Raw genomic sequence first — 23,818 nt, 5'->3', positions numbered from 1 at the left:
GCTCTTTTCAGTTTTAGTCTTCAGCATCACATGATTCTAATATTTAATATGCTGATAATTAAGAAACGTCTAGTTACTTTCAAGGTTGAAAACAATTGCGTTGCTTAATTTTTTTATAGAAACAGCGATACGTTTTTTTAATTCTTAGAATTATTTGATGAATAGAGATGAATCTAGATTTCGCTCTTGATCAGGTTAATTCATCTTTGCTGAATAATCCCACATTTCTTTTACTAACCCAAAACTTTTGAACAGTACAGTATACCGTATAGAAAATATATGTGTATAGACTTATGTTTATTCATCTGTCACACATCTTTGGAAATAGGCAGAGATTATTTATTGACAACAGCAGAATTTTACAGATGATATGTCGAGATTGTGAATAAATGATATATTCATGCTATATGTAGTTGGATATCTGTAAGATTTCTTGGTTTTATACATGTGCTGTGTATCTGCAAAAGACAATCTGTTTTACGAATATATTCTAATTAATAAGATTATTATTTTGTATTCAAATACTGTAAGATTGTCATGTAGTTTCAATAAAAAGTGTTTAAAAGCTCAAAACAATGACACCTAATTTATGTATTCACTGAATATTGAATACAGGCTAGGATTTTTTTTTTTTATACAGCATTATTGCGTCCCCTGCTGGACCAAGAAAACGCAGCAACATTAGCTACATCGAAGGACTACATTAAAAATGTTTAAAATTACACATATTTTACATATAATAAAACATTTGATCTTCGCATGAACAGAATTCCTCAACACAGAAGCTCGAGTCTAAACTTGAAGTTTATTCAACTTCATAGTGTAGGCACTTTCCATGTACACATCATTTTAGACAAAGGCAACACACAGTGGAAAAAAAAAAGATTTACATCAACTAAATATATAAGAAATCAATTCTACTGTTGCAGCAGGCAGGTTCCTGTTATGGCATTATGAACAGGCAAAGACGTAGTTTGGAATTGTGTTGGGAACACTTGAAATATTCACAAACTTATTTAATGGCCCTTTCTCCCTCCTACCGACTAGTAAAGATGGTTTAACCTCAACAGAACTATCAATGCCGTCTTTTAATGCACGCAGGACATTAAAGACATCGATAATTTCGGCCAGATCAATCACTTCAGATCAGAGGAGTGAGAAATGTTGGGCAAAGTGAGGTGCTCAGGGAAGTGAGCCTTTGGAATGGCGCGAGGACCCCGACTGGCTCTCTCGGTCGTGCTCTTTGAAGTAAGTCTGTTCAATACGGTGACAGAAAGAAAGCAGGTTGGTGTAAGACTTGACCTTTTCGGCAAGCTCATCGTTAGTCAGCTGAGTGGTGAGTATGGTGAAAAGATGGCCAAACACCAGAGCATCTAGTTCAGTTGGCCTGTGACATAGAAAGTGCAACAATCAGTAAAGTTATGTTCAGACATTCAGATCAGCTTGACTTCTGAAATGTAGTGCATGTGCACTAAACGTACAGTTTGTTGAAAAAAAAGGGCTGTGTTCCCAATCGCTGTGACAAGGCCTGACAGCACTGACTCACATCTTCATACACCTGAGATGACGAAACCCACATAAAGCTTTGTGTACACTGTATGTAGAATAAAGAAACACACTTCATTATACACTTAACATACCTGCTCCAGGCTCTTTCCGGACCATCCAATTGCGTTCATCTTCCTCCGTACCTCCCACTGCTTCTGATAGGCCAGAACGTGATTGAGGGGCCAGGAATAGGGACTACTGTATCGTGGCCTAGAGATCTAAACACACACTACCATTAAATATATATATATATATATATATATATATAAATTTGTGCCATTGATGTCATCTTTGTTAATATAATGTATATTACATGTGATTTAGAAACATCCTTATAAGTGACACATACCTCTGTAGCAGTATAGTCATCACACCACTGGATATACAACTACAAACAAGATGTAAGAAGTTTCACTAGTTTGCACTGTTTAACAATTTCAAAATATTTATGTAAATGACCAAAAACCAAAAGACACATGTGCTGGAAATTGAGAAAAATTTTTTTGCATATGGCTAGCATTTAAATTATAACCCCTAACGTTAAAACTCTTAATAATAATAATAATAATAATATAATCTTAACTCAAAAATATTAAGCAGCACAACAAGATAATATTACTAATAGCATTTTTCAGTATTTTATATTATATTAGTATATTACAATAATATTTGAACAATATATTTGAATGATCTCCGAAGGATGTAATGTATCCCCATCATAGGAATAAATTATAGCAAATAATATTTTTAAGTGTATTAAAATAGAAAACGTGCTATTTTTGTTAAACATTTCATAATATTACTATTTTATTATATTTTTACCAACTAAAAGAAGAATTTGTGTGTATAAAAGCATTCAAAAGGAAATTGTAAACTCTTGAAAAAGGTTTTTCATGCTATTGAGTGCAGATCTGTACCTCCGCAGTGAGCAGCATGTTATTGACCAACTCCATGTAAGCCTTCATCTCTGCCCTCTGGACATCATCCAACCCATCGCTCAAAGAATGACCCTGTGGACAGCAATATCAGCCAGCAGTCAAACACTGTAGAATTCATATGGAATATGTTTTTTTTTTGGGAAAGAGTGATACCTTTGCCTTTGTGAACTGAACGATCGGCCCCAATTCGGACACAACTTGATTTCCAACGTGGATGAAAGGAACCTTTCCTAATGAACACAGAGGAAGAGACATTTCAAGACATAGAAACAAACTCTTAACTAAAACATTCAACCTGACGAAACCAAAGCTCTTTACCAACACCCTTCCATAAAAAAAGATAAGACTAAGAAAAGCACTAAAAATAAAACAAAAACCTGAAAATGAGTGATTGTATAGTGAAGACTTTGGTTGCTCACCTGACGGTGACATGTATTCAGCATTGGCACGACAGGACACCAGCACTGGCAGGCCACACATCCTCAGAAAAGTCTGCAAAACAAGAACAGCTTTGTTAAGAAAAACAGGTTACCAACACATTTTTACATATCAAGTAGCCCAAAGAGAGTGTGATTTGCTCATTAGGGCAATACTTTTCACCTGAACGGCCAGAGAAGATGCAGAATCTGACAGCAAGATTTGATCCTCTGCAAAAAAACATTTAAAAAATACCCATTAAAAATATATTAATATGCGTTTTCATATTCTGTAGCTGTAAAGAGTTCATTCTACGTGTAAAATAGCTACTTGTTTATAAGTTACCCTTAAGAGGTTGATACAGAGTTGCATTTTCAGGCCATGGCTCAGCAGCTGCAAAAGAAAAATGACATGACATTTCACAAATAATACCGCGTATGTCTTTTCATATTCTTACAGTCTGATCCCAAAAATATCCAGCTACGCTGTATGTTAGCTCACATTACATTAATACACATTTCACGGGTTTCTTCATCTTTGACCCTGACAGTAGCGCTGAAAACATAAAAACTGTAACCGTTGCAACATCTAAAATAAAAGCCCCGTAAACGGAAGCTTCGGCTTAACTCTACTAATACGCAGAGAAATGAAACGGCCGTGATGAAAATTAGCACCGATAATCATCCTGACCTGCCCATCTCTGGCACACAACACTCACGCAGTCACACGGACTAGCTACATTGCAGGCAAGACGAAACAGTACCTGCAATCTGAGAGACGAAAGCCTCTGCAGCGAGAGACATGGCGGCTCAGAGGAAATCTGCTTTAATCAACGCGCGGTAACTGACCGAAAAACCGGACTGGCATTAGTTTCCCACGCAAGGGCAAAGCAAGCCGCCGTCCCCGGGTAGTGACGTCACCCGCTTCCTGCTCTTCAGCCAATCGCGTTCCTCCACTTCCGATCGCGTAATACGAACGCGGCGTTTCGCTGCATAAGCTGCTTTTATTCTCAAAACCGTTTTCTTTTCCCTTTTTTTTAATTTTAGTTTGTTAAAGCATAACACATTTTTTTCCAGGCGCTGTATGTTTTATAGTTATTTAAGTGCTAACGTGTTTTATAGCGGAGGAGCAGGTGTCTGACTGCAAGCGCTCATTATGGGGCCATTAGAGCTGCGCGCGGACAGTAAATCACGTGCGCGCGCCTCCGCTGTGTGTGAGCCGCATCTCAATTGTTCCCAGTTCGTCAGATGTTTGGCTATTATTATTATCTTAATGCGTACAGATATTTATAATGCGTACAGATAAATATTTGTAAATATAATATGTTAAATTTCGCAAAACCAACATGCCTATATAAAACTTTTTTTAAGACGCATTAAATCTAAATCTGTTATTAGCTAATATTAGTGATATTAGCTAATGTCTCTGTTAATATGAGAACAGAGATAATGAATTGTAATCATTGCTTGATGTTATCGTACTGTATTTATTTGGAGACAATAAAAGACACATTTATGCACTTTCTTTTTATTATAGATCATTGTACATTTAGAACACAGACACACATGTTCATCGTATCCATACAGAAAGTGCATGCGTTTTATTGTGCTGCTGTATGTTTTTTTGGGTTTTTTTCCAGACTTGGGCAGGTCGGTGCATCTTACCCTGTTCGCTAAAAGAAAGGAAGGGAAGAAAAGGAGAGGTGAAACAAAATGCAGTACAAATATGCATTGAAGACGTGGTAATATTCTAATTGTTTATGATATTATTGGGTGTTAGACAAAATCACAACATAGGCTATTTGTCTTTTAACCCCCCCAAAAAAGCTATTTTAATCAGCATCGTTTGTTTTTGCACGCAATGTGCACTGATTTAAGTAGCCTACTAAATGGAAAAAAAAGAAGAAAAGAAAGCTGTTGAGTCGTTTATGCATTCAGCAAGTGCAGTGTTGTTTTATCTTCACAGCAGACGTTTTTGCATCGTCCATATACTCCCCTAAAACCGAATCTGTGAATGTGCCGTGTAAACACACATTCGGTTCTACAGGGTATATATAGACGACGGAACAAAGATTCTGTAGGTTCAGAAATTACACTTCCTGAAAAAAAAAATTAAGAGCAACGTTTCCACGGTCCAGACCAAACATAAATAAATAAATATAAGGCGTTAATGTTTAACACCCAAGAATAAAAAAAAAACCCTGTAAACAAGAAAATCTAATTCAAAGCATAGTAATTTCAGTTAAGATATCCTACGAATTACCAGGAAATTATCCATTGTATCAATTATTTCAAACATATTATCAATTAATTCGATCATATTAAAGCATATTAAAAAAATGCTATTTTGAGGTATTTAATTGTATATTGACTTTTTTTTAGCATGCATTTGATGTTGTTAATTTCAGATATTTTTAATTGGTGCCTTTTGTTATCATGAAATAAAAAATAATATTTGAGAAATCTGCTATCTTAGGAAATCAAGCAAACCACATTTCTTTCTCTGTTTCTCTCTCTCTCTCTCTCTCTCTCTCTCTCTCTCTCTCTCTCTCTCTCTCTCTCTCTCTCTCTCTCTCTCTCTCTCTCTCTCTCTCTCTCTCTCTCTCTCTCTCTCTCTCTCTCTCTCTCTCTCTCTCTCTCTCTCTCTCTCTCTCTCTCTCTCTCTCTCGCCGCAATGCAGTAAGGTAGTAAATTAGGAGAACCCTCTCGCTTTCAAATTTAAATTGATTCGTTAACAAAGAAACCAGAATAATAAATTCAGATGTTCTCATAGAACAGAAATGCACAGCACGTTTTAATTTATCTGACCTCATCTGAAGATTATCTCATTGTTCTAAATGTTTTGATTTGCAATTTCTCCTATTCATCAATGTAAACTGCGCTCTGCGTAAAAACACACAGGGTGACCAGCCTATAAGAATTACCCTGTTAAAATTCACAACTCATAATTACCGATAAAGCCAATGGTTGACTAGAAAAAGTCAATAAAAACTATTTTAAAAAGAAAAAAAAAATCATCGAGCTTGATTTTGCATCTGCACTTACCATTTGATGCAGAGACGGCCTATTTAAAATACATTTCCCTGTATTAAAGCAAACAGACGATGTTTAAAAGGAAAATAAAGGCTCATATATGCAAAAGCAAAAATAAACTCTACCGCAGAAATGATCAAACGGACAGAATCGCAGACAGACGTCCTCGTACCGAGCTTTCCTGTGCTACAGAGCGCGTGGGAAGGAAAGAGAGGGGCCAATATCACCGCGAGCCCGGAGCGCGTCTCATCTGTGATACCCAATGACGGACGCGCGAGGCTCGTAAAACCGTTTTACAACCTGAGCTGTAAATCAACTTTTGAGCTGGGAAGAGCTTAGAAACCGCAGATTTTCTACCCCACAGCGGCGTTGCCAGTTTACCATTTACAATCTACAAAAACGAACAAATGAAGGAAACAGAAACGCCTGAAATAGCTCAAAATACAGGGGAGAAGTCAGGCACGGACAGCACTGAGGAGTCTGCATATGCGTGACTGCTCTTAGCTGCTGTGTTAAGTCGGAAATCTTTTATCACTAAATGAATCAAAGAAGCAAAATCCCTTATGCAATTTAAAATCAGAAATTCACTGTTTTAACATTGTGACCCAGCTTAAATGTGTCCGTGGGACTTGAAACAGAATGAAGGAAACAAATACATTTGAGCAAAAATGCGAATTATTATTTTCATTACTTTCATTGACTTTCAATTATATCCCAATATTACAAAAAGAATAAAAAATGGCAATAGTCTGCAACCCTAACAACCCTAATCCTAAAGTAAATCCGTGTGTGTGTGTGTGTGTGTGTGTGTGTGTGTGTGTGTGTGTGTGTGTGTGTGTGTGTCTGTCTGTCTGTCTCTCTCTGTGTGTGTGTGTGTGTGTGTGTGTGGTGTGAATTGAGAGAGGCTTATTGTAGGCTAGCCTATTTGTACATGGGTGCATTATTACATTTTCCTTTTCCTAAAATGAAAACTCATTTTGATGTATGAGCGCGTGTCCGCGTAAACGCGAAAGTGACGGTGTATGGGTCTGTATCTTTTTTTATGCAGCATTTATCTTAGGCTAATATAATGTCGTTGTAATAACAGTGTTACATTATAACAGTAATAATAGTTGTTATAAAAACCTTTAACTGTAGGCTTACGTGTAATTGCAATTCCCCACAATTAATAAAAATAAATGTGCATAGCCCACGCGTAGGATGGATACGAAACATCAAACGTAAATTTGAATTTGGATTATTTCGATATTTAAAATATGTGTACAATAGAAATTAACCAGCAAAATATATGTTAAACGTCATATAATATAAATCTAAGTGAGATGGTCCTTTATTTCTTTCTTTCCTGTTACTGCTAGATGAAAAAATAACTGCAGCTACATAATTCCTGGTCCTAGCAAATAAAAATAAATAAAAGATTCCACAGAGCAATTTGCTCCGTCAATTCAATAAATGCAGGTCCCTGAATGAGCATGGTTTAGGCTTGGGCTATATAATATTTTACTCAACGGCTCAGGTAATGTTAATATGGTGTTTTGGAGCAGCCTATCCTCACATTTCAAGCTTTATATTACAAGTAGACTGAGATTACAAGACTTCCTTTTCTTGTTTTGGCGTCAAGCTATATCAGACCCAAACCACCCCGAAACTCGTATTTTTCCTGCGATTCCTAAAATATGCAGGCTACGTTTTTCACTGGTTACACGATGTATTAATACAAACAGGTTTTCACAGCTAAAACATTTTGCTTCCGTTTTTACATTTCTATATGTACACATTGTATCTTTCCATGTAGGATACCAGTACCGCCGTTTCTTTTATTGCTTTTCTTCTTTCAGATGTTTGATTTTTTCGTATTGTAATTTCTGAACATCATCTTACAAATAAGGGCCATAAACGTGGGGTTATACCTTTATATAATTAAGTTACAGTTTTTAATTCATTAATCCATGCAGTCAGTGCAGTTGTGATGCAGAATTAAATTCAATCACTATTAGATGAGATACATTTGATTCAAGGCTTTTAAATTGTACGCCGCGCGGCTTTTATTTTGAAAGTGGAAATTCACTTCCGATAAAACCAATGAATACGTCACCCCCATACGCTCAACCTCCGACCCATCTCTGTAGAAAGGCAAGTTAACGAATGAACTCGTGCAAATTTTTATCTTATAATATGCTCCACATAATGTTAACCTAATGAACATATGTTTAAATCACACTGTCCACGGCTTTACGTTAAGTAAATTTGATCCAGGACAGTTTTAGGGCAGGTGATTCCTCTCTGTCCGTGTTGCAGTAATATCTTTTACAAAAATGACAGTTGCGCTGTTGTCTTATTTCTCATACGCATACGTGTGTTTTGTATTAATTTGGTTGCAAGCGTGTTTCTTAATATTGTGCACGACCAATGTGTTGCAGACAGATTCATTAGATGGGTGTGGATGTGTTCCGAGAGTTATAAAAATACGCTGGTTTTCGTTTTAAGGTGTGGATTTCGCGTCACTGAGAATGGGAGCCATAATTTCACGGTGGAAGGTCAGTATTTTACACCCAGTCGAGTTCTTGCACTTCTTTATCAAACGTATTCTGTAAACATTAATGCAACTGTTATGTTTTAACAGACTAAACCTTCCACTGTGGAACTTCTAGAGGTACTGGACAAGGTATGTTGTGCAGCCCTTTCAAACCCACAGGCTGCTTTCAGCCATTGTGACCTTATCACACATCACAGAGCTGTATGTCATCATCTGAACCCTTGTACTGGCTGCATTTCCTAGCGTAACTCATTGTTGGCTCGCCTCCTGAACCCTCAGTCTATCTGGAGACCGTATTGACAGGACCATCTGTTTGCTGGGCTGCTGCGGTTGACCTTAACCGTCCAGTAGTGGTCACTGCATTGGTTTAGAGTGAGCTGCAGAAATACACTATGCAATTCCAGAGGGCTTTAGGTTTCATTTCTACTGTACTTTCAAATGTAACTAACACAGCTTATATTCGACATTCAGTATTCATGTTCTACATTAGCAGGGCCGATGTTGCTCAGATTTATGTTGTGCGTAGGTTTTAATGAAATGCTGTAACATGACACATGGTGACAAATCTGTTATTCATGCCACTATAGAAACAAACATTATAATTTATTTTGAGGAGTTATTGCTATCCCACTTGACCTTAAAAATAGTTAGAGTCTTGTGTTTTATGATTTGTATTTGTTTTTCATACATCAAGATTTTATAGCCATATTGTATGATACAGAGAGAATATGTACTTCACTCTCAAACATCGGTTTTATTCCGATGCCCTCATTGATTAAACATATTCAATTTGGTGCAGATGTTGTTATTTATATGGGCAAAAAGGAAAAATCAGTTTTGCTTATAATTTAAATCAAGGAGTTTGTTTCTGTATAACAGCATTAAAGAGTTGCAAAACACATAGACTTTTAGTTATTACTTTAAAATAACGATAGATTAATAGTTTAGAAAAATACTTTATGATCAAAGCTTTGTAGTTAAAAAAATTATTGAAATGGAATACAATGATGGTTGAGATAGATGTTCAGCATGAAATAACATAATTTAAAGTATTTGTAAATGCAATTAAGTTAAGTCGAGGACATTTTCACTTTGCAATGGTGATTACAAAAAAGTGATTTTTACATTTTATTTTACTGATTTCACAGCAAAAAGCCCTGCACCACAACATAGACATTTTTAGAATTAAAGTAAAAGGCCATTTACTCTGTAAAAGAAATAAAATAAAATGAATCAGTGTAACAGAAGGCTTGTAGTAAATATGTGACATAGTAGACTTTACAGGGTTAAGTTAGATGTTATCAAATGTAGGTCATGTTTAGGTTACCTTACAGAGCATTTTTACAACATGTAATGTTGTTATAAGTAATTACAATATTGACATGATTCCACAGGACATAAAGGACCTCGAGGAATTTCGTGCAAAGAACCAGCGTTTGATGAAGTTGTGGGTGGGCAGACTTCTCTTCTACTCATCTGCTCTGTACCTGATCACATGTCTGTGTGTCTATTACCTTTACTTCCCTGAGCAATGGGGTGCTCGGCTCATCACTGCTTTGCCTCTGCTGGCCTTTCCTGCTCTGTGAGTCTTACATTTTATTCATATCACACACACACACACATATATACATATACATATACATATACATTTATATATATATATATATTGCATTCTGTTATACTTGACTTATAGGTTGTGTTGCATTATTAGTTTGCGGATTAGTTATTTTGCTTAATTTTATGCTCTGTCTCTTAATAGAGTGTTGCTAGTACGAAAACTGTTCATCTTCCTATTCTCCAAACGTACAGAGAGAAACAGTAAGCATTTTTTGATGGTTTCATTTTGTGCGTCTTATGGAATCGTTCATAAATATGTTTGAATACACCAAAGATCTTGACAGGTAACTGATTAAGATTTGATTGATTGACTCACTCACTGGTCTTTGGAGTCAATGTCTTTATAGATTGACTAATTTAAGGCGTCTTCTGTTTCAGATGAAAAATTGGATGATTTAAAAACGCAGAAACGGAAAATAGTAAGTATGATTTCAGAGACATTAAAACTAATGATTTAAGCTTGTCGGATGAGAATACAATTGTTCATATGTGCCATAAAACAAACAAATTATTGTTTTGCCAGCTTGAGGAGGTGATGGAAACGGAGACCTACAAAAATGCTAAACTCATATTGGAGAGATTCGATCCAGAATCTAAAAAGAAAGCAGTATGTACAGTCAAGTGTATTAATAAAGCTTCACGTGGATATAGTTTGGAGCTAGTGAGCTAGATGAATATATGGTTTGTCTTTACAGGAAGCAGAAGCCACTCCGGTCAGACCACATATGACTCCTAGACCAGGACAAGGTTTGTATGCATTATATTTTTCATTATGTGTGTTATCCTTATGCATAATGCACGCTGTACTCTCATTATATCTAGACCTCCGGCAGCGGCATGTTGCAATGGCTACTCCTGGTCCAGTATCGGGTCCTATGACCCCAGGAGGCACGCCCCTTCGCGCTGCCCCAGGAGGGCCTCCAGAGAAAGGGCTAGCTGGATCTGTAGCCAGCCCAACAGGTGCGAGCCAGGCAGAAACACCAATGATGAGAAGAAGCATGAATCCTTATTCACCTGGACCTGGATCAGGTTCAGTACACTCATATTTATATATAAACCATTGCATGGATAAGTAAATGAGGAGCGGATAGCTGTGACTCTGACATTCTGATAAAATAGCAGGTAATACTTGTGACCGTAAATAAAATAAATTTTATATTTAATAGGTGATATCATACTTTTTATTATTTCATACACGCTCCTATTTATTGAACATTAGCATCTTTGATCATACAGTACAAATGGCTGTGTGTTAGTGATTTTGGACTGTAATGCACTGATAATTATTTTTATATTTTTACAATAAATATTAAATCGCCAAGACTAAAATACAGTGCTATTTTGTCTGAAATTAAAACATTAATTTTAAATAATATAAAATTTGTACAGTAAAAAAAAAAAAAAAAATTATTTCTAGGTATTCTAATTTAATTATGTTATTATTCGTGTTTATAGTGTTGATAACTTAGAATAAATATATATAGAAATGGAAAAAAATTATATATGTATAAAAGCATTGTATGCATCCCTAGTTTTAGGTACATTCTATTAAATTCCACATGTAAAAGTAAGCAAAAATTTCTAATTTTATGTGCATTATGAAGGTGTCCTTTCTAAAACAGAAGTTCGCTTAAAATAACTGTGATATCGTGTCATTCCTCATGTCATTCCAGCCCTATACGATGATCATTCTTCTGCAGAACACAAAAGATATTGTGAATGTTGTTGGTGACCATTGATTTGCATTTTTCAAAATGCTGCAGAAGAAAGTCATGCAGATTTGAAATGACATGAGGGTGAATTACAACCATCCCTTTAAGTGTGGATCAAACACAGTTTAAGCCTGTATAAAAATTCCTTATTTGCTTGTTGTTTGAGGATTAATGCATTCCTCACTAAATCAACATTTTCCGGGGATTTAACATGAGCTGAACTTCATAAGGCCTCTGTTGTTATTGCTTATGACCAGGTATGCGCCCACCTGGTCCTCCTCTTGCTCGCCCCATCCTTCCACGAGAGCGCAGCGCTGTGGACAGGGTTATTGAGTATCTGGTGGGAGATGGACCGCAGAACAGGTATTCAGCTGGTGTGACATGCATCCAGCTTGATGTAAAGATACACACTGAACACTGCACTCGCTACAGTCATGTCAGTACATGTGATGATAATTTGTTTTTTGCACTCCTCCCATTTATTCGTATACTTTCAGATATGCATTGATTTGCCAGCAGTGCTTTTCCCACAATGGTATGGCTTTGAAAGAGGAATTTGAGTACGTAGGTAAGAACCTGTCAGAACACGGTACGGATCTGTGAAGATACTTCCTTCCCTGAGGGTTGTATTTTACTTAATGTGATGTTTTATGTTATAGCTTTCCGTTGTGCTTATTGCTACTTCATGAACCCGGCGAGAAAGACACGCCCCCAGGCACCCAGACTCCCAGAATTCAGTTTTGAGCGCAGACTTCGCTCTGAATCTCCTGAAACACAGTCTTCTGCTGCCACAGAGACACCAGAGGACAGCGACGCCCCTGAAGGTATTTGATGCTGCTGAGAGCCAGTAACCTCATTATCAAGACCTCATCGAATCATTTTGTCATCTTGTCATGCCGTCTGTCAATCAAAACTGCAGCTGGAAAGCCTCAAAGAGGAAAGCAAACGAACACTTTTAAAGTCGAGACGTGCAGTTTTGAAGAAATCCTTCACATTTATTATTTGTATGAATGAATGTTGTATTTTATTTCATTTGTGTGTTTTTTTAGAGCGTATTGTCTCGGCACGCTCCACTCGTGTTTCTCACTCTGGCACCCCTTGGAGTAAAGTTCATAGTTTCAAGAATTTCCCTGCAGGTCCCAGAACCCACACGCAGACACACTTTACTTAAACACACATTACTATAAAAAGTTTGGGGTCAGGATGATTTTACATGCTTATTTTTAAAAGGTTTTCGGCTCACTAAGGTTGCATTTATTTGATCAAAAATGCAATTTACAATTTAAAATTTTATTATCAGTGTTGAAACAGTGCTGCAATATATACTGTTATATAATTTCTGTAGCGTTGTCAATGCCTTATCTGTCACTTTTGATCAATTTAATGTGCCCTTGCTTAATAAAATTGATTTATTCCAAAAATTGTTCTAACCCCAAAGTTTTAAATTGTAGTGTATGCACTGCATGATGCTCACAATAATTTCCTATCTATAGACCACTCTACATTCTACACAAAATCACACAATACAATAATGACTGTCACCATTACAAAGCAGGAAGGTGTGTGTTTGTGAATGGCTGTAAATGTTATTCGAATACTGCATAGGAAAAAGTTTTCTAATATACGATTTGAAATGTTTTGTCTGTTTTTTTTTTTTTTAAATCCGTCTTATGGGAAATATCCATCATTTTTGACATTCAGCTTATTTTGCCTTAGAAACGGAAACCAAAATGATGATTTTTGCTAAATGTGGACTGGAGCAACTAATGTTAATACAGCAAAATATCCACTAAATTACTAGGCCCTATTAGTTTTAGTAAGATCAGATGCTTGTTTAGATACTGAATGTCTAAAATGTTGTATACCTCTCCCTAAAAAATCTGAACTGATATTGTTTCCAAATCCTTAGGTGCATGGCTCATTATCTTTTGCCTTTATTAATTGGCTTTTTTACAGTCTTGATTATGCATGCGTGTTTTTTTCAAACAAGTATTGTCATATTGAATGAAGAATACCACCAATTATATTCTTAATTTTTAATGCAATAACAGGCCTAATACATATACAACAATACAACAGAAATTGGCATGGCTTTCAGCAGTGAACTTTTAATGATTCATTATTTAATTTTTACAGACGACATGGAAAGGTCTACCACTGTGGAGCCTCAGGACCCTACCGCTGAAGATCCCCCTGCTGCACGTGAATCAGAGGAAGAAGAGGCACAGTCTCAGCAGAGCCCGTCCCCCTCAGAGGATGCCCAACAGGAAGAGACTGGACCTCAGGGGCAACAGCAGAAAGAGGAGGAATCAATCTAAACTGTGTTTAAATGCAGTTTATACCTGTTTTTGATCAACGCCGTACCCTTCAGCTTTTGGTTTTGGCTGTTTGTTTGAGTTCATTCTAAGGCATGTTTGTTAAGTACATCTTAGTAATTCTGGAGGCTGTTAAGAGTTTTTACTGCTAATTTATTTATATATGCACCACAGTGTTTACATATAGATGGCTAAATGTCATATCACTTTACAGTTTGTTAAACTAATGGTGTGGTGCGCCCCATGGTGGTGATAACACCCAGTGCAATACCTGTGCAGGGTTTGTTTATGAGGGTGGTTTCACAAACAAATTGCAATCAGTAAAGTCAGAATAGAATTTTACAGTGTTAGCATTCAGTTGCATAGTAAATAAGGATAAAACATGTAGCAGGAGTTTAGCTGTTTTTGTGTTTACAGAATTATTTGAAACTGCAAGCTGAACAAAAATACACTCGGAAAAAAATAGTCCTTGTAGGGGAAGCAGTGTTTTTCTTTTTTTGCCAAATGCACTATTTTGATTCTTAAATATTTATTCTATTGTTTTGAATTGTTTTAATTGCTTGTGTTTTCTGGCCAACAGTTTACTTGTTTGTGTATAATAATTCAACTGTCTTGTGCCTTTCTGGTTAGGAATATGTCTGGGACTTATTCAACAGTTTACAAAATTGCTAAATTTGTCAATGTAACCGGTTTTCGTACGTAGGATGTTTGCATTGATGTTTACGCTTTACAAGTCAACTGGTGCCAGAAGTGACACTGGTATTCATTCATGGATTTTACAAAAAATTATGATGATGATCATTTTGTAGTCAATTGTTCCTCTGCATTCATCATTAGTTATTTAATTTCCATGTTCATTGTGAATTGACTCTTATCTCGGTAAGCAACACAAAATTCATGTGCTTTGAAACTGGAATTATCCACTTGTTTGTTTGTCAGTACAGTAAGTTGTGCACATGTCTGTTGCATTTACAGACTGGATCGTGTGCATGGTAAATCCAATAAAATGCTTTTTGTAAAGAATGATTCAGCAAAAGTATGTTTTTGTCTGGCAGGAAAGAATTAAGAAGCACAATATAGAATGGCTAATTGAAAGTTTGTGATGCTAGTGTCTCAGCAAATATTGCTTGATACATAATCAAAAGATGAATACTTGCGCTTTACTGTTCACTGAGGTAATGTTCAGTTTATTACATAAACCTTTTTATCCATAGCAATTAAGTCTAAAATGTAATTAGTTTTCATCTTAAAAATTTGGTTAATTAATACACCAGCTCAAGCAATCATTTTCTTTGATAGTATATAAGATTTTTTTATCAGAACCAAACAAATTAACGTGTCAAACTAGCAAATGTAATATAAACTCCGTAACATATAAGACTAGAATGTCTTTTATGGTCCCAGTAAAATTTTCTATGCTTGCATAGAAGTATCGAGACAATCACCAGAACTAAACTACAAAAAAAAAAAGAAAAATAATACTACAGTATGTGTTCTTTTAAATGTGTAAAAGAAGTAGCTGTAATGTTTTCTTTGCCCTCTGAGCACTTTTAAATAAAGCACTATTGAATGACCTTCAAGCGCGTCAGACGAGCATCCGGGAGCTTCATTAAATAGAGGGTCGGGCATGCGCAGTAGCTCCTCAGCGGTTCGACCTCTGCAGCCGGGTAAGTGAAGGAGAGCTAAATAGGAGCCGGGGAAGCTATATTGTCACAATCTTATACCATCGTGATGCTATAGATATATTAAACCAAACCATTTGATCCAGTTTATAATCTACATAGTTTGTAACCCTTGCAAAAGCGGCTATTTAGTACCTGCTAGCGTTTTGAAAGCTCTGATATTGCATTGACCTTAAACTGTCGGCTTTTTCCATAGAGACAGACGCGGGTTTATTCCTCACCGCAGCCAGCGAGCTCAATCAAACATGTACGCCTGTGCGAAGTTCGTGTCCACACCCGCACTGGTGAGTATTTGTGGTCGATTTTGCAGTAAGTATAGAATGAATAATCCGAGAGAACTGTGCTTCCTTTAAAATGCAAGAGGCCTGGTGCACTTGACTTTTTTTTTTTTTCCCTCCCACCTATGATGATGCAGTTTGTTTTCTATGCGTTGTTTGCATCACGCATTGCAAAAAAATATTGCTACCGAATTCGTTTGTGGGTATGTCATTGTGGTTAAAGATGTCAACGGGCAGCTTGTTGCTAATGCTATCATCTGAACGGCGATTCCTGGGAAGTCAAGGTCATTACAGAAATCTGACAGCGAAACATTTCGTTCTGTAGTCAGCTGGAATGTCAAACATAAAAAGTACTCTCTGAAATGTATTACACTAGAGCTGAAAGGTAAAATACGGTAGCGGTGGTTGGTTCAAGACAGCGGGTGTTATGCTCTGCTTTGCTGCTGTCCTTTTGCGTTTGACTAGCCACCGCTGTTTGATTTTAATTACAAATGCAATGATTTTTTTCAGTTGACACTTGGAGTGTGGCTTGATAAATATAACTTCTAATGGTAGCAAATATTAGATTTTCTGGACCTAAGGTAGCTGTCATGTAATTCAGATTTTGCAGCAACAGTTGGGCCTTGTGTACCGGTCTTAATAAACCCTGTAAGTGCTGTACTTATGTTTTGGGTTCTAATATGATTTCTGATCTCCGTCTCAGGTCCGCTCTGGTTCAAGGGCGCTGTACAGACCACTGTCTGCCTCTGTGCTCTCCAGGCCAGATGTCAGCTCTGCAGAGGTGAGTGCTTCACGTATGTGCATGTGTCATGTTTACAATTTGTAGCATGCAGTTGTAAATGAATGTTTAACTTTGTTTCAGCAGATATTTTTTTTTTTATATGCAAAGGGCAGTTCATAAATCGCCTTAAGATTCATATCCATTAAATGCACTTACTTGCCTTAAGCTTGTTGCAATCTACAAAGTGATGGTTGATTCAGCTTATTCGTTATTGATCATGTTTATTTTTATAACTAATTTTTTTTCCTGTTTTCTAAAGGCCAGCCCAGCTTTCCTGCCACAGACAGCCCTTTCCCAGGTTGCAGTGCGGGGTTTTCAGACAAGCGCCGTAAGCCGTGACATCGACACAGCCGCCAAATTCATTGGTGCTGGTGCCGCCACTGTGGGAGTGGCAGGATCAGGAGCTGGAATCGGGACCGTGTTCGGCAGCCTCATTATTGGATATGCCAGGTAGGCTACACCAATAATGACCATCTAGTTGTCGTCATGGCAATACTCATCTTTCCATATGGTGGTGACAGGTAATGTAGCTGTCTTCGATCTCATATCGAGTTCAACTTTAATGACATCACACTTATTTTTATTTTTTCCATGACAAAGCAAAGTTCCTTACTGGGATGTGGTAATGAGTGACCCCTGACCTCTTTTTCTTTCACAGAAACCCATCTCTGAAGCAGCAGTTGTTCTCGTATGCTATCTTGGGATTTGCTCTGTCTGAGGCTATGGGTCTCTTCTGTTTGATGGTGGCTTTCCTCATTCTGTTCGCCATGTAAATACCGCTCCGTCCGTCTCTCCCCACCGCTGTGACGACACGCGTTTTACACTGGCTACCAAAAGAGTTCTGTGTTGGTGTCATTAAAAATTGTACATTTTTCAAGTTTTGTTGAAGGCTGATGAGATAAAACATGTATTGTAAAAATGTATCCAAATACAGAATAAATACATGTATTTCACTATTTAAAATGTTTGAATTTGTTTTTTTTTGTGTGTGTGCATGTTGGAAGTTTCACATTACAAGCTGTGAGAAAATAATTTGTTGATTTTTAACGATCAAATAAGTCCCAACACTTGTGGTGGACCAGTAAATTACCAAGAAAAGTGTTGTCTTTTACAGAATGGCTTAAATTTTACTTGTCTAAATTAAATTCTTTAAGCTGTGTTTTAGTGTGAGTCATTGTGTGATAATTAGCTTTCTTTATGTGAAGGATTCCAATGAAAAACCTATGGGATCTTTCCATTTAAAATGTTCTCAAGTCTTAAACTCTGTTGCCATCCTGAAGGAGAAAAATAACGGAGCGTCAGAAATTCCAAAAATTATTAATTGCGAGTTTGCAGCGGAAACGGTTTATTGGAAGGTCCTTTTTATACATTACGTACACTTTTTATCCTAACACCGAACCGTGTATGTAGTTAATTACTTGTATAATGTATGATTAGACTAACAAGGACACGGTCAAATAAAGTTCAACCTTTACATCTGTTTTTTTCCCCCTGCCACAGAATAAAAATACAAAAGTAATAAAGTAGCTTCTACGAGAGTTGATAAAACTGCATCAGAATGTGGTTTTGATCATCCTGCAACTTTTTTTAAAATTTAAATAATATTAGGTGCTCATATTTCAGCCTTTTCATGAATCTTAACATATTTAGATCAGCCAAAAGGGTTGCATTTAAGTCGTTTGATAATTACGTGTATAGCGCTTTAAGTTTAAACCCAGCACGCACGTGCGGCAGTGTTTGTCTCGCGCTGACTCTGACAGCTGCTAGCTCGCGCCACATGCGGCTTTAACAATACTGCGGCTCACACAGAGTACAGCCAGTCAGGACGAGGTGCTTCTTCAGTCGACCTCACGGACTTTCTTACTCTTAACAAGGAGATGAATAACTTCATACTTATCTTACCTACTTTGCTTTTTCTATTTGGTGAGTAACCACTTTGTTTTATATTAGACATTTTACAAGGGAACATTGCCCTATAGAAATCAAACGATTTAAGTTTACCGTGAGTTTAGACACACTGATAAAGGCTTCAGTTGAACAGATATTTTAAATCTAAGCCATTATGGATAAAAACAGTTTACTACGTAGAAATAACCTCCCTGACAAGTAACCGTTACAGAAAACAAATAATCGTACTTCTGATGGAAACTGACAAATATATTTGTTTGAACATTTTAGTTTTTAACCCCTTTTGTATGCTACGTGTATAGTAAGCATACTTTGAGTCCTGTTTGATTGACAGGTGCAAGTGCGCGGCCTGTCGGCCTCATTCAAGTGTGTTGTGGCTGATATGAGATCTGTGTGTCAGCGGTCAGTTTTGTGCTGTCTGCTTACTAATATTCAAGTCTCGTCTCTCTCTTTATATTTTCTGTTTGTTTTTGCACTGCCTGTTGGATGAGGCTAAAATCAAGGTTTTATTCAGCAGGGAGAAGTGATACTGTGAAATACAAATTCGATACCGGTTGTGGCCTAAACTTAAACCGGAAATAGCTCTCTCTCTCTCTCTCTCTCTCTCTCTCTCTCTCTCTCTCTCTCTCTCTCTCTCTCTCTCTCTCTCTCTCTCTCTCTCTCTGTTAATCTAAAGTACTGTAAATGTGTCACTGTGTGACACTCAACAGACTAGCACTCAAACCAACTTTACAATGAAATGGTATTTACATTTTGTCGTGAAGATATAGAAATATGAATCCCGTTTACTTTATTATTCTAGAAAAAGTTCATAAATGTAAAGAAACGACATATTAATTTAGTCCTGTCAGTGAAACCTTCTTGGTTAATTGTTTACATACAGAATGTTAGCATTACTTCTGTTGTTAGTTTTGGTTCCAAAAGAATAGTGACATTGTTCAAGGCATTGATTGCATGTTTTAGTGTCTTATCTGTGTGTGTGTGTGTGTGTGTGTGTGTGTGTGCGCACGCTTAATGCAGTTGTTTGACTCAATCAATGTTAATCCTCTGTGCCATTTAGGATGTGTGTGTGTGTTTGTGTGTGAGTAAGGACTGGTGCAATATTTTTTTTCCTCACAGGGCAACTTAATAGTGTGTGTGTGTGTGTGTGTGTGTGTGTGTGTGTGTGTGTGTGTGTGTTACAGGACCAGCACTGTGCTCAGAAGATGAGACCAGATTAGTAAAGTCTCTGTTTACCGGATATAACAAGGTTGTTCGTCCTGTTAGCCATTTTAAGGATCCAGTAGTGGTTACCGTGGGACTCCAACTCATTCAGCTGATCAGCGTGGTAAATTTATATCTTTTAAATTAGAAAATAATAATTTTAGTTTTCTCTTGCCGTCCATTATCTTTTCTTTCTTTCTTATTTACAGGATGAAGTTAATCAGATTGTCACCAGTAATGTGCGGCTAAAGCAGGTGTGGTATCTAAGCAGACAGCAAAGTGTTTACCTGTATGAAGAAAAACTTTTAGGCTATGCTTACAACACATGAATTTGGTACTTTAAGGTATTTTAATGTCCCACATAAAACCTATCAAGACATGCTGATTTCAACTTTAACTACTAAAGTTAACTACTAAAGTGCTTTAGCATATCTGCCGGATTCTAATTGCGCTTTGCAGTGATTTTGTTTATTAGGATGAATGAATTAAAGGCAGTTCAAGAAATGCTTCCATAATCATTCGAAGTGCATATTCTGCTTAACAAGTATGTGCTTAGAGACAGGAGTGATTAATACACCTGTCCCTTTCTCCTTCTCTGATGTTCAGCAATGGAAGGATGTGAATCTGCAGTGGAATCCTGATGACTATGGTGGCATCAGAAAAATCAGAATTCCGTCCACTGACATCTGGAAACCAGATTTGGTGCTTTATAACAAGTATGAGTCACTTAGTCCTAAACGTAGCACTTAGTCCTAACAATAGCGTTAACCATCACGTAATATACAGATACCTGTTCTGAAATCTTAATTTGTTTTTTTGTGTACGTGCAGTGCTGATGGAGACTTTGCCATCGTCCATGAGACAAAGGTCTTGTTGGAGCACACGGGTATGATAACATGGACTCCTCCGGCGATCTTTAAGAGCTACTGTGAGATCGTGGTCCTTCACTTTCCCTTCGATCTGCAAAACTGCAGCATGAAACTTGGAACGTGGACCTACGATGGCAACCTTGTCATTATCAACCCAGTAACTATAACACCACACACGATGATCAGGATGAGTGAATATATGCGCGTTGCTTATTGTGTGGATTTGTGTACACTTTTCTTGTGCTTGTGTAGGACAACGACAGACCGGATCTCAGTAATTTCATGGAGAGCGGAGAGTGGGTGATGAAGGATTACAGGAGTTGGAAACACTGGGTGTACTACGCTTGCTGTCCAGATACGCCCTACCTTGATATCACTTATCACTTCCTCCTGCTCCGCCTCCCACTTTATTTCATCGTTAACGTCATCATCCCCTGCATGCTGTTCTCCTTTCTCACTGGGCTTGTGTTCTACCTGCCCACAGACTCTGGTAACCCTGTGTTTCATTGTATATAGGCATGTGCGGTATGAACCAAATCTTATATCGTAGTGTAAGTTTGGTTTTTTAAATCATGATAAATAATTATTGGCAGCGGCTATTTGTAAATCACAATTAGATGCTATTTACACTAAGTGAAAATAGTATATTTTCTTAGCATAGATGCTATTTACACTGAGTGCAAATAACAATGTATTCTATTTACACTAATTGAAAATAGCATAATGACAGCAATATATAATATATATAAGCAAGGGTAATATATTTAAATATACTAAAAATCATGGGGTAATGCCTTTTTTGTATTATATGTTACGGATGGAAAGTACTTCATCACATCTGATTATTTATTTATTTATTGAATTTTTTTTAAAACTTGGGGCTTCATGGACTTGTAAACATGATTTTGTCTAGGTGAGAAGATGACCCTCAGCATCTCTGTCCTGCTATCCCTGACTGTGTTCCTGCTGGTGATTGTTGAGTTGATCCCCTCCACCTCCAGTGCCGTTCCACTCATCGGCAAATACATGCTCTTCACTATGATCTTCGTCATCGCTTCCATCATCATCACCGTGATTGTCATCAACACACACCACCGCTCGCCCAGCACACACACCATGCCTGCTTGGGTCCGCAAGGTACATACTGTATGGAAAAGAGCAGCTTGCCCTTTTGTGTTCTGTATTCAAGCATGTTTGTGCTAGCATTCTTCTTTTAATTTATAAAAAGAGTATAACTTGAGTTTACTTTTTATGTACTTATCAAAGATATGCGTAACAAAATTGTTTAAGATAAGAATATAATTAGACATAGGTGTAACTAACTATAATACGGGTTTCCAGAATATGTTCTTTTTAGTATAAATACTATTACATTAGTAGTTTACTAAAAATGAGAATGGAAGCATTTACCTCATAAACTGTTCTTTCACTTATAGTGTATAGTTTGCAGTGTTTATGGAATACAAAAGAAACCTCGAGTATACTCAAAATGTAACTTTATAAACTAAAACAGGCCAGTTTTTTGTAAGGTTGGAAGATTTTTTTTCCACAGCCCGTTTTTTTTTAACTTAAAAAATGTCTAACATTTAACAAAGGTACTTTTTTTGGAAGTGACGTAGTTACATTCAAAATCCAGATTTTCCAGTCATGGGAATAACTATTTTTGCAGCCCTGTTTGGAAACATACTGAAACGCATACTTTATTATTATTTTTTATTTAGCAGTTTACTTGTTTCTAACCTTTGCGTATATTTGGGGATCTTTTTTGTTTACTTTGAGCTGTTGATAAACCTGTCGAGAGTCTGATCCGAGATGAATGTTGACTTTCTCCTCTGCCCCACAGATCTTCATAGACACCATTCCAAACCTGATGTTTTTCTCCACTATGAAGCGGCCATCCCAGGAACGACAAGAAAAGCGTCTCTTTCCTGCAGATTTTGACATCTCTGACATTTCAGGGAAACCCATGCCCGCCTCTGTCACTTACAACTCTCCCATAACCAAAAATCCTGATGTACGTAGTGCCATAGAGGGTGTTAAATACATTGCGGACACCATGAAAAGCGACGAGGAGTCCAACAATGTGAGAACGTTCACCTGCATCATTTTTGGTTGTTTCTGAAACTTTTGCCTCCATCTGAAAATAAGTTTAGGTTTGTTTTGCTCTACATTCCTTTTCTACCTTTATCTGACTGCTTGAATCTTTCCTTCTGTCTGTTCATCTAGGCTGCAGAGGAATGGAAATTTGTCGCGATGGTCCTCGATCACATTCTTCTATGTGTATTTATGGCGGTGTGTATTATTGGCACATTAGGGGTGTTTGCCGGACGTCTGATTGAGCTCAGCATGCTGTGAGAGCCCAAAGGCCCAACTGAAGCCTGGGACTGGAGTGCCTTGACTCTGCTGAGCTGTAGCAAAGAGGCAAAGATGCCTGATCAGACCAGATGTTATTGGAACAGTGAGCTTATTCAACAGCTGGAAAATAAACCACGCACACTGTTTGATTCTCTTTGTTTAAAGTATTTCTTTTAATACAGTTGCTCGCTCCTAACCTCAGAATGTATGTATATGAAGAACAGAACTAAGCACACAAGCAGAAAAATGACAATAGCATTTATGGTGGCATTTATTTAACATAGGAGTATATTATATTTTATTCAGTTAGTTTGATTTGTTTTCATTTTTCTTAGCCGGTGTTTTCCATGGTAACCAATGTACTTTATTTGTGAAATTAATGAATAAACTGTATTGGATTAACTGCACATTAACTAAACCTAAGTAGCAGACAAATGGTTAAAGTTGATGATGTTGCTGTTGTTACATTTCTTTGACACAGTGTATTTGTTCAAATATATTATACATATTTATAGTTTGAACTTGATTTTTGATGACGCCTATATGCCTGAATGAAACATTTAACATTTGTCTTGTTAATGCATATTAAACTACTAGTAATATCACAGTGTTTAGGCTCCGTCTTTC

General features: G+C 37.0%; 4 protein-coding genes across 9 annotated transcripts; 3 read left to right on the top strand and 1 right to left on the bottom strand.

The window, feature by feature from the left end:
* Window positions 1-786: 786 nt before the first annotated feature.
* Window positions 787-3,827, bottom strand: mtx2 (metaxin 2). The gene is made up of 10 exons (XM_043241574.1): window positions 3,667-3,827; window positions 3,249-3,296; window positions 3,087-3,133; window positions 2,906-2,978; window positions 2,640-2,716; window positions 2,466-2,558; window positions 1,898-1,936; window positions 1,641-1,766; window positions 1,482-1,558; window positions 787-1,387 (listed from the first exon to the last, which is right to left on the bottom strand). Exons 1-10 carry the CDS (start codon window positions 3,704-3,706, stop codon window positions 1,183-1,185), a joined length of 825 nt encoding a protein of 274 aa, XP_043097509.1. The 5' UTR covers window positions 3,707-3,827; the 3' UTR covers window positions 787-1,182.
* A 4,159-nt stretch (window positions 3,828-7,986) lies between these two features.
* On the top strand, window positions 7,987-15,141 carry lnpk (lunapark, ER junction formation factor). 6 transcript variants are annotated; one of them, XM_043241568.1, is made up of 14 exons: window positions 7,987-8,068; window positions 8,356-8,472; window positions 8,559-8,600; window positions 9,866-10,053; window positions 10,231-10,289; window positions 10,467-10,507; window positions 10,612-10,695; window positions 10,784-10,835; window positions 10,911-11,117; window positions 12,058-12,163; window positions 12,298-12,368; window positions 12,460-12,624; window positions 12,850-12,936; window positions 13,937-15,141. In XM_043241568.1, exons 2-14 carry the CDS (start codon window positions 8,446-8,448, stop codon window positions 14,116-14,118), a joined length of 1,311 nt encoding a protein of 436 aa, XP_043097503.1. In that variant the 5' UTR covers window positions 7,987-8,068; window positions 8,356-8,445; the 3' UTR covers window positions 14,119-15,141. The 6 variants fall into 6 exon arrangements, with proteins under 6 accessions (XP_043097503.1, XP_043097505.1, XP_043097507.1 ...); XM_043241570.1 differs by having other exon boundaries at window positions 8,009-8,068; window positions 8,423-8,472; XM_043241572.1 differs by lacking the exon at window positions 7,987-8,068 and adding an exon at window positions 8,078-8,207 and having other exon boundaries at window positions 10,911-11,048.
* A 528-nt stretch (window positions 15,142-15,669) lies between these two features.
* On the top strand, window positions 15,670-17,819 carry atp5mc3b (ATP synthase membrane subunit c locus 3b). Its single transcript, XM_043242362.1, has 5 exons — window positions 15,670-15,782; window positions 15,994-16,081; window positions 16,779-16,856; window positions 17,116-17,306; window positions 17,515-17,819. Exons 2-5 carry the CDS (start codon window positions 16,043-16,045, stop codon window positions 17,627-17,629), a joined length of 423 nt encoding a protein of 140 aa, XP_043098297.1. The 5' UTR covers window positions 15,670-15,782; window positions 15,994-16,042; the 3' UTR covers window positions 17,630-17,819.
* Window positions 17,820-18,601: 782 nt separating this feature from the next.
* On the top strand, window positions 18,602-23,340 carry chrna1 (cholinergic receptor, nicotinic, alpha 1 (muscle)). Its single transcript, XM_043242361.1, has 9 exons — window positions 18,602-18,779; window positions 19,949-20,091; window positions 20,177-20,221; window positions 20,574-20,683; window positions 20,798-20,993; window positions 21,089-21,326; window positions 21,750-21,973; window positions 22,680-22,919; window positions 23,063-23,340. The coding sequence occupies exons 1-9, from the start codon at window positions 18,734-18,736 to the stop codon at window positions 23,189-23,191; spliced, it is 1,371 nt and encodes a 456-aa protein (XP_043098296.1). The 5' UTR covers window positions 18,602-18,733; the 3' UTR covers window positions 23,192-23,340.
* Window positions 23,341-23,818: the final 478 nt, after the last annotated feature.

Source organism: Puntigrus tetrazona, chromosome 6, assembly GCF_018831695.1.
Source record: "Puntigrus tetrazona isolate hp1 chromosome 6, ASM1883169v1, whole genome shotgun sequence".
Classification (NCBI taxonomy): domain Eukaryota; kingdom Metazoa; phylum Chordata; class Actinopteri; order Cypriniformes; family Cyprinidae; genus Puntigrus; species Puntigrus tetrazona.
This window is presented reverse-complemented; position numbering and strand designations above follow the sequence as displayed.